The sequence below is a fragment of the Zonotrichia albicollis genome, chromosome 5, assembly GCF_047830755.1.
Source record: "Zonotrichia albicollis isolate bZonAlb1 chromosome 5, bZonAlb1.hap1, whole genome shotgun sequence".
NCBI lineage: Eukaryota > Metazoa > Chordata > Aves > Passeriformes > Passerellidae > Zonotrichia > Zonotrichia albicollis.
The window spans coordinates 58,346,210-58,357,228 of NC_133823.1; the positions used below are offsets into that span (position 1 = coordinate 58,346,210).

At 42.7% G+C, this 11,019-nt stretch overlaps 1 protein-coding gene across 5 annotated transcripts in view; it reads right to left on the bottom strand.

Annotated features, from left to right (window-relative positions):
• PPARGC1A (PPARG coactivator 1 alpha) overlaps positions 1–11,019 on the bottom strand; it is a 365,154-nt gene that overhangs the window by 63,272 nt on the left and 290,863 nt on the right. Inside the window, exon 1 of one of the 5 annotated variants that reach the window (XM_074541814.1) lies at positions 4,921–5,293. The exons of the other annotated variants lie outside the window; for them this stretch is intronic. Coding sequence (XP_074397915.1) covers positions 4,921–4,968 — 48 coding nt within the window. The 5' untranslated portion in view covers positions 4,969–5,293. Of the gene's footprint in view, positions 1–4,920; positions 5,294–11,019 lie in introns of those variants that run through there. 5 annotated transcript variants of the gene reach the window in all.

An 11,019-nucleotide genomic window follows, 5' to 3' on the forward strand; every position in this document is an offset into this window, starting at 1 on the left:
TGTTTTCTGAAAAAAGAAACACCTAGTATTTGGTCACTGTTAGCTCTAACATAGGTATGTAAAGGGCCAGAGAAAACAGCAGGGCATAAGCTGCCTTCTCTATCACATCTCTGTCCAGGAAAGACGACCTTCCTTCTCCCTATACCATTTGATAATTATCATATTCAAAGATTTCAATCCAACAGCAGAGGCCAAAGCATGGCCTTATTCTCCTTTCAGAGTGAACCAGTGCAGGTAGAAGTTACAGATGAATACCTCTGGGCAAGGTCTGTCATGCATTTCCTGATACATTCAGGTTAAAGAGGCACAGCCTGTTACAGCCTTCAGCCCTGGAGGCTAGCTCAAGCTGGAGATAGTCACACTTTCACTTCTACAGAACCTTACTGTAATCCTTACAGCCACTCATGACAGTGGCTACCATAAGGGCATTAAAGAGTACGGGTTAGTGATGCTGCTCTTTTCCTGATGCACAAACCACAGCCACCCAGTTTTGCATTAGGTCCCGGCAATCAAAGTATGACTTGAAATATCCCTATATTCTCCTCTCAGTGATAAGCATAGTTAGTTCATGCAGCCTTTCACCTGCTTGGTGTGAACACATCTATTATCCTGGCTGGTTTCCTAAATATCCCCAGAAAGAAGCTGTACTCAGAGAACCAAATGGATTTTCCTCTTCCAGCAGCCTCTGATTCAGTAATCCTGAAAGAGGGTCTGTGAAACATTTTGGTTGAGGCAGTAAACAAAGTCTAGTCTGCAGGAATCCTCTTCGGCAGTGCAAAATGTTTTTGTCTGCACAGCTAAGAAGAGAGTGAGGATAAATAAAAACAAACCTAGAGTAAGCATCCTTTTATATGCCAGTATGAAGCTAAGATAGGGTATTGACTGACCTACTAAGGAAGAAAAAATTAATAACATACATCCACTTCAACACAGCAATTGAAATGTTAGAGTATCCACCAAAACTATTTCCTAATTATAGAAAACATGTAGTAACAGTTTGGCAAATAGCTGAGTCCCATATGTCAATGCTGCTCAATTAAGCAATTCCTACTGCACTGCTCCGTGGATCCTTGTAACTCATCCCCGAACATCTACGTCGATACGGGCACAATGCAAAGCACATGTGGAGCTGCACAGGCACCTGAATGGTTAAAAGCCATCTAAAGTCAACTGAGTCTAAGGGCATCTACCGTGTTTCTAGCACTGCGTTAAGGATGGCCAACAGCAGGATCCTGTCACCTCCACAGCTCCCGTCAGTTGTCTGGGTGGTTTGAATGATTTCCCAACTTCTGTTTGGACTGAAGTCAATGGAGAAAGCGCCGCTTCCTGAAGGCAGATGTGTGCAGGGCACTAACAGTGCCCATGGACGTGAGTCGCCCAATGCTGGTTGTGTCACTCTCGCAAGGACCGCCTTGAACAACAACGCAAGCGAGAGCTGCTGAAGGTGCATGCACCTCATTGACGGCTTTGTCCCTGGAACCTCCGTGTGTCTGCAGTGCACGGGCTGGATGCAGCAGCGCAGCCCTGAGCAAAGATTTTGTCTGTTGGCACAAAGACTCGGTGCAGCTGGTGTGAGCTATAATTTACCAGACAACTTCTATGTCTACCAGGACACTACAAGATAATCATAGAGTAGGCCAAGGGGCAAGGAAGCTGAGAGGCTGCAAAATGAGGCTCTGAAATTGCAGTTGTTTTTCTTCCTATATTTAAGGAGCCGTAGAACTATAAGAAGTCAAAATCCCACTTAAGTAATGTTAACTTTTTTTCTTTTATCTGAATTTTTTAACATTATTTTGAGTGTAAGACACAAAAAAAACCCCAAAACTAGAGAGTTTCCTCTTCTTTAGTGCGAGACACAACCTTCTGGCAGCAATCTTATAATACGGAGATGACCTTTTTTGATGCTTGGCCGAAATCTCTGATCTCATTAAAGGATAATCTAGTTTTTGACTGAAAAGGTAGATTCTCAGCATCATTCTCAGGTTTGTGTTCTGGAGGTCAGTAGCTTATAACTGATGCCATAGACTTCTAAAGTATCCTGCTGATCTGTTACTGCTTTCATTTATAAAAATAGCTTCACCCTGTGAACCACCTACTTAAACATGTTTACTTTTGCTAATCTGCATTTTCAAGTTCCTTCAGTGGGCTTTTGAAGCAACATAAACAATGGTATTAAAAGAAATCCTGCTTATCGCAGCCTCCATTTACCTATAGAGACTGCAATGTCACCTAAAAATGTAGCTGTTGAAATGAAGTATATATGCCTTACCAATGTTGACATGATAATAAAATCAATGTTTCTGAATATGACATTATACTTCTGAGCACACAGAGCACATTAATATGAGACACATTAGCAGCAAGTGCTCCTGTTATTAATTTATATTTGGCCTTTGGATGATGCCAGATTTAACACTCCAAGTCCTAAAACTGTCCTCATCTGACACGCTGATATTTGCTGTTTACCTATACATCTGTAACAGGTGCACCTGCATTGGTAGCACACATTTTAATGTCTTCCCACTGTTATTTGATATGATAGTTATTCCATAACTATAGCCCTAATTTTACAGTAACATTTAGGAGGATAAAGCAGTCACTAAACACAAAAGGCTAATTACTGTGTGTTATTTCACTCCAACAGACCTTTTTTCTCTTAGTTCAGACGCAAACAGTAAATTAGCTTAACTGCACTGATGGTAATGAATCATTATAATTAAGTATAATTCTCCATTAACCTTTTGGCTGTTTTCGTGCCTTTGAAGGTAAACTAAAAAAAAAAAAAAAAAAGAAGAAGACTGGACTTATGCCATATTAATTACATTAATGAAAATATAATCTTTGTTTTATTTTTAACAAGTTTTTCAAAGTGCCATGGGGATGAACTCAGGAAAGAGAGACTTGACAAAATGTGTGTCATGTGGATTCTCTCTATCAATCTTCACAACCTTACTGTACATCACCTTCATTAAGCTGTGAAGCACTGGGGACGCTGATCAGCTACAGTGATGCAGGCCTTTATTAAACAACACGCCGTCCTGTCATTATGTGAGCGAGAATATAATACATTTAACATTGACAGCAAATATTAATGATTCAAAGAATGAAAGCTGCCTCCAGTGCTTGCTGCCTGCATTATTTTAGCTCAGTAAAGGTGATCCCCTGAGCCAAAGCAGCATGCAGACGCTAGTGTTGCTACAGGAAGTGCAATGCAGGAGCTCACTGGCAAAATCCTACCCACAGTTAATCCATCCACCACACAATTAATATTAAGATCAAACTCTTTTTTTGGTTCTTTTTTTTTCTCTCTGCACTATGAAACAGTCATTGACATAAATTATCTATTCTGTTACTAGCTTGAAATTACTGCAGGAACTCTAGTGATTAAAATAAATCTTCAGTATTTCCATATAAGCTGGTTCCTCAATCAGTTCCTAGCTGCATTAAGAATAATACACGATGGAAAAATGAAGCTATGGCAGCTGAGACCCATGCTACAAGCCAGACAACAACCCACAGGATACTCCAGCTACTCAGAAACAATTAGGACTTTGGAGCCAGAAAGTCATCCACTTACTGCTTTGACTCATAATAGCTACAGGACATATGAATTATCCATATCTATTCCACTTTACCAAGAAATCAAAACAAGATAAGACCAATTACAATATGCAAACAGAAATTTGTGGATACAATGGCAAGCTGCAAATATTTAAAACATGACAAAATTACTTGAGAATCCACACACATGCTCTGCCAGATAGGAAAAATTTACTGGAGAACATGGAAACGGTTCACTTTAGATGGGTAGCTCAGCTCCCTACAGCATGAACATTTTATTTAAAAAGCATTGCCTGTAACCTGTTTTTCCCTCCCCCATTGCCCAAGGGAAGCATTTTAAGCACTTATTCCAAGCCTGAATCCAGAGGATTAGTTCCTTTGAGCAGGTCTGTATTTGGGATTCCTCTTCATGGGGTCCAAAGAAAGTTTGCCTCGCTTCGCAAGTTGCCCAAACTTTCAGGTAATGCTCCATTTTGCTGAATGCAAATATGCAGAAATCCTCAAACCTCACATTATACTCCAGAGATTACCACGGAGCTGCTTGCCTTTTTTATTTTTTCCTTTATGAATTGTAGCCAGCAGAAGCTGTGGATTTGATGTATTGCCGTCTATTTTTACACAAGCAGCAGCAGCGGCGGCAGCAGCAGCAGTTCACAGTCCTGCATAAACTCTATTCTCATGGCTCATCCTGTTGTCTCTGCTGTACATGGGATTTAACCATTTCTTGGATTACTCAGATTGACTGCAAACCCTGCTCTACGGGGCATTAGCTACAGCGTCAGTATTCCAACACCACAAGTAGCAGGGAAACGTCTCCTTCCAGAAATCTCTTTTAAAAGCATCTAAAGCCAAACAACAGGGTATTCATTCCTGTGTGCGTGTTTGCATTCTGCAGCTGATAAACAAGGAAAAAATCTTCGACAGAGCACAGTGAAACAAGGAATTAAAATATGAAACCATGAGTTAATTACAACTTTTTTTTAAGAAATATTCATCTTATTCTAAATAAACATGGCATTTTTCCAACCAGGCCAGTGAACGCCACTGGAAACGCCACTTCAGACACCGATTCATATCAATATCTTAGAGCATAAATATTGCATATGACGGGAAAGCGAGCCAGAGGCACATGAAAATAGTTTCCAACTGCAGGAGATACTATACTGATGACAGGAGCTCAGCTTTGATTTGCTCAAGGCATCGCAGAGTAACCTTAAAATAGCAAACTTAGCGGAGTTAAGATAAGATAGGGACTTGTTTGCAAAGTGCGCTGCCTCGGCCGTCCTGCCGGGGCCCCGCCGAGCCCACGGCCCCGCCGGCTGCCGGCACCCACGGCCGCCCACGCCGCGCTCCGCTCACCTCGAGATCGCTCCATACAGAGTCCTGGTTGCACATGTCCCACGCCATCCAGCTGCGGAGCGACGGCAGGAAAGCTGGCAAACTACAGTCCAGAGGCAGGCAGGCAGCAGACACTCATGCAGGCAACGAGACCCTCTCTGAGAGTGAACCGAAGGCACCTGTCTTACTACTGTTCCCCGTCACATGACAAAGCTATTAAAAAGTAGGCTGGGCTGTCACTCATCCAGCCTTCTGGAGCCGCTGCTCCAGCCCGTGACGTCAGCCAGGGGCAGACCCAGCCTGAAGTGAAGTAAATCTTCGCAAAACCCGCTCAGACCTCGGCGGCCGCGGCAACACGCTGCGATTCAAAGCACATTTCCACGCCACACCCCCGGAACGCCGCTCCTGCCGTAGCACAGCTCCTATCCCTCCCCATCTTGTTTAATTTCTTAGCTTGCTTCCTTTGTCTTCCCCCCAGAGCCCAGCACACAATAGGCAGAGCTGCGCTTGTAAGAAAGAAAAAGTGAAGGGACTCCGAGGCGAGTCACAGCTCTGATCAGTCCGAGCGCCTCTCCCGTGCCCGCACCGCTCCCCCGCCTCTATGGGAGAGGCTGTCCCAGAGTTCGGCAAAAGTTACACCACCTCCCAACATTTTTAATTTTTTGCACTCAGGGATTTTTCACCACCCCGAGTATTTTGGTTAGGCTATGGTTTCTCATAGACAATTGCAACTGAAGTTAGTTTTTGCACGGTAAGTATGTCGGCAACCCCGCCCCCCCCCCCCCCCACACCCCCCAGCCCAGCATTTCTCTGACATGGACTCAGCATCTATAAAAAATGTGGCTACAGTTATCTCACCTGCTCCGAGGGGGAAGCCTGATCCTGTTCCCAGATGGATTACAGTACTTGGAGCCGCTCTTTAATCACTGCCCTGTCTCCGTGCATTCCCCACCAAACCGTGGCTGTGGCAAGGAGCTGCTCCGTCCTGCCCACCGCCGCCGCGACCCCCGCCCGCCTCCGTGAGCTGCCTCGGGGCGCCCTGCTGCACCCGCCCGACCTGAACACAGCGTTTACTCACTGAAATAAATTCATTAAAAATCTCTTGTCGTGGAAAATCAGACACACTGCTAACACCTGTCTCCCCGTCAGAGCCCTTCCCAGACAATAGGGGCTGCTGCAGGTGCAACTGGTTTACGATGCTCCTTTGCGTTGCATACACAACAAATTCCACGGATAAAACTGACCTGTAAATTGTTGTCCAAAATAGGGAAAGAAAGCCCCAAAATAAAGGTCTTGTTTAACTATCCCCACCTGCCTGCTTATTGTCTTAAGCAGCAGTTCTTTATATTATCTGGGTGCAAAAATTCTCATGAAATGTAAATGCTGGCTCTCTTGTGCTGGGCTACCAGTGGAAGTTACAAAACTACAGCTTATCATCCTCCACGCCATGAAATATTCATTTTCATTGTTATTTGCAAACTTGAGTATTCTAAAGACTAAATGAATTCAATTATTATACAAGGCTATGGCAATTTTGCTGAGAGGAAAAAAAATAAATAAGAAGTACAATTCTTGAAATAGCCTTTTCCCCACAGACACTGGAACCTTCAGAAATGGTAGGAGGTCTCAGATATATTCTTAGCTTATTTGTGCTTCCTTGTAATTCATTATTGCCAGTCCTGATAAAATGTACATTTTTCTGAGTTTGTGCTTAAGTTGCAAATCACATCACACTGTCATATTTTCACCAAGCACTGATGACAAAAATGGCATTGTTTTTACTTTACTTAATTAAAAGAAAAAAGACAGCAAAATACTAAATAACTACAGAAAGCCTTTCCTACAAATAAGTAAATTAACGGTGCTGCTTTGCGCTTAACAAAAAAAAACCCCTCAAACTAATTTCCTTCCCAATTATGTGCTGATTTAATGATAAAAACTGCAGTAAATTATTAAGATCTGTGGCACAGGTGAGTACCTCTACCCCCTGAACAGTCAACTGTGAAATAATACTGGGCACCTGCCTGCCTGGAGTAGAGTTGGTTCTTATTAATTATTATCTGTGGATCCATGGTTGGTGGAATACTCTCCTTCAATACCTACTTATAATTGTGTTCATTGACTGTGCCGAATCCATCATCTGGGTTGTTTTTTTTTTTAAGTTTCATTCACACCTTTTATAGAAATGTATTTACACTGGAACATTTCATATTGCTGTTTTGGATATTGTGACCTGCTCATGTTGTTTCTATTTTCTACATTTCCACTTGAATGCTTTCCCTTCAAATTAGCAAGTTAACTGATAAATATAAACTGTGACCTTAGTGGTGCTCTCACCATACAAGCTTTAGAGATTGAAGAACTTTTCTAGTGCACTACAGACAGAGCCACCAAAAGTAATAATTACAGAGCCCCAGAGCTTTTCTATGGCCCTGTCCACATTATAGCTTGAACTTTGCTGGCAGTTCCACCATTACCTAGAAGAGACACAAAGCAAAACTCCAACTAAAAAAGACTGAGATTTCAACAAGGGTTCCACACTGCTTGGGAAGACTTTTATTTCTTTTTAACTGAAGTGTGTAACCCCACCCATAGTATAAACTTACCCGCTAGGATTTTTTTTCCCATGTTTTACTGTGGGTTTTGAGCATAGTGCCCCAAGGAGGAGAAAAGCAAGGAAGACAGCTGCAGTGGCAGTGTAGTTTGGAAGCACACAGCCTCCACATATGCAAATGAAGGCTGTGAAACCCAGCCAGCACCTAAGCTGCTTCCTCAAAGGAAACCTTGTCTTCTGAACATTCCCTAGAAGCTTTAGCAATGCTCTTCCCTCTGTTTTGACAACACCAAAGAATTGCACAAACATCTTTTGTGGGGCAATATCTGAGCGCATACACACACAATATTTGGTTCCACAACAAACATACAAAGAAACCCTCCTTCAGCTGAAAAAGTCTGCAGCTCTGTTTGACACAATCTGCCCTGGTGAAATGTCCTTTATCAGACCACCTCTTCACACACTGCATTTCCCCTGTTTTCAGGTTAGTCTGTACCAGGTCTCAGCAATCCCCAAATTTTGCCTTTTCTTCTTTAAAGGCCATGATTCAAGAAAGTTCTGGTAAGCCTTCCAACAACATTTGGGCACTAATTCCCAAATCCTGATACGTTTCTAACAGACTGGAAGGTACAGGTGCCTGCAACAACAGCAAATACGAATCAAAGACCAAAATCTTCAAGCCCTCTGTCCTTGACTTTTTCCTGAATTCAGCAATCATTTTATCCTCCTCTTTCACCCACATTTTTTAACTATGGGTCAGGTTTTTATTCCCTGTAATTTAGGTTTCTCAAAGAAGCTACTGATTTTGGAGACCTTGTGACCAAAAATTAGTCCCTTGATTATGGCACTGAGGAAGAAATGTTTTCTTTCCTTGCCCCCAAAACTATGGTATTCACTGATTTTTGGATAAGTTTACTACTTTCCTAGGGGAGTAAGGAAAAGCAAACTTGTACATAAAAATAGTGCTGGAGTTTCAGACAGATGAGGTTTGCAAATCAGTTCTCACATCAACTCAACCCTTTCTGCTCAACTCTCCAAGAATTACAGAAAAAGATCAGCCAATGCTGTATACAAAAGAGCAAATTGCACTCCAAAGACGTGTTGGTGTGAATGATGTTCTATATAAAGTATATGTACACTATTAATTTTTTATTAAAAATCTTCCTTCTGTGCATCTTTACTCTTATTTTTTGCACAGTCCTGTATTTGTTCTCCAGTCCATTGTCTCTGTTCCACTTCTATCCTATTTGTTTGCTCTTTTTTTCCCTTTTCTCATCTTCTTTTCCTTATTTATCCAGTTCATCCTACCCAGAATACACCCTCAATGGCATAAGCCAGTAAATCAAACTCCTTGAACTTTTGGGTTCATTTTTGCAGTAATTCTACACTGGAATAAAGCCATCTTCTCTCTCTAGTTTTGTTAGGGCAGTTACGATCTGAGATTTTTTTTAACAGAGAAACCCAGGATAGGTCTCTGTACCAGCTCTCTGAAAAACTCAAGGGCCAAGTTAATTCCTGGCCCAGCTCTGGGTCACGGGCTGCTGTCTGAGGAGCTGTATATTCGAGAGTCCAAAATAACTTTCTCTGAACACCAATGCGTTACTGACATTACTGACACCAGGCTGAATTCTGCCACATCTGTCTCCACAGACTGAGGGCTCAAATAAAGAGCACTGAATGCCAGGGGAAATCACTTGCATGTTCATGTGGCTGGACCTGACTATGACTATTTACTATCGGTGCAGATTACCTGATTACCAGCATTAACCAAGCTTGCAGACGTGTGACTCTTTGTAACTGCGGGCTTGTAGTGAAACCTTCCAGCAGTGTTCAGGTGAAGCAGGAGGATCACAGGTACCCACTACAAGAAATTTTATAATTATTCTTATACCTCTCTGAATATCAGTCTCTTTATAAGCATGTTTCACTTACTCATTATAAACAAGAAAAACCAACCCACTCCAGCTGATTATGTAAAAAATATATTTGTCACTTGTTTCTCTCCAACATTTGGAGCATTCTCCAGAACCCTCACTTGCAGGAAAATCCAGCTTGTCAGACTTGCTAAAAGGAATATGAACAATGTCTTTCACTTGGGTGTTACTGTTTTTCAGAAGGGCTGATCTGTAAAAGAGTATCTACCTTTAAATTTATGACCTCTATATGTTTGAGAAAGGGAGCCATGTAAACACATCCGTTTCCTGGGGAGGCTGTGCTGCTGTCTGAGCACAAACACCCAGGCAAGCCAAGGAGACAGATTCCAGTTTTGCACTGTCTTGCAGGTTGGCAGAGCAGGCAGGACCACATCAAAATCGCAGACCGTTGCAGATCTTCATCATATCTCCTTTACTCACCTCACTGCTGATATTTCCTTGGAACAAAAGAAGTCATAAAGTTCTTATTATTCCCTTATCCTTCCACACATTCAAGTGCCTGGGAAGAGACCAAAACCTGCTCATATCTGATATTATCAGACCCAAGGAACTGGCTTTGGACATTCCTGTTCAGGGCTCTGGAACATCTGCCCCCACTCAGAAGTTGTGCCCTTCCTCTCCCACTCCCAGCCTTGCTTGGATGCTCGTGCCCTTCTGACGACAGGCAATTGTCTTCTTCAGCTTCAGCCACACAGGGCAGAACATGGGGAAGCTTCAGGAACACCCCTTGTTTTTGGAACATTCTGCAGAGCTCTGGAACACCCTACCCAGACCTTTTTCATTACACATATTATCATCCACCTTGCACCCTTTCCCCTGAGCACCAAGAGACGAATTACCCTGGAGCTCTTCTTTCCTGACTTTTTCATAGAATGTCAATCTAGTTTTTTCTGACTTTTTCTGAGAGGGAGCTGGAGAGGATGATTCTATAAACAACCACCATGGATTTGTTATCTTAGGGTACAGAAAAGATTCCCTGGCACAACCATAAGGAAGATTATGGGAGCTACCAGCCTGCAAAGCTACCAGCCTTCACTGAGGTGGCCACCCAGCTGTCACATTGCATTTGGGGTTTGCTTTGCCATCTGGCCATTTAGGCACCCAGACAGGGCCTCCCAGCCTGAAGGGGAGCTGTGATGCCCTGGCTGCCACGGCAGTGCAGAGAGTTCAGTGTGCTCTGCCACAATGAGGCTCACAGTAGCTAGAGATAGGAAAAAAATCTCTCATTTCCATAACATGGGCTATCTCCCCTCTAAAATGGCTGGTAAGGCAACTGCAGTGGAGCACACAAGGCTGCAGCACAGCACTGGAGAGAACAGTAACCTTTAAATACTCTAAAATCAAATCTTGTTTTACACAAAACCGCTGTGGTAAAGCGATGTGAATGAAGCACCTTTGAGTGAAGGAACAGAGAGAAAGGCAGTGGACAGTTTTAGTGCCTCCTAGCAATTCTTTTTAATAAACTAGAGATGACAGACAGCCTTACCAACACATCTCTCATCTTCAAATATGACTTTCCTCAGACAGAGCTCAGTGGAACTGAGTCAGCCTTTTTTCTTGGGCCTAGCTCTTGGCATTTTTCATATTAAAACAAAGTCTAATGCAGAAATAATTCTGGACTGTAGTAATCTG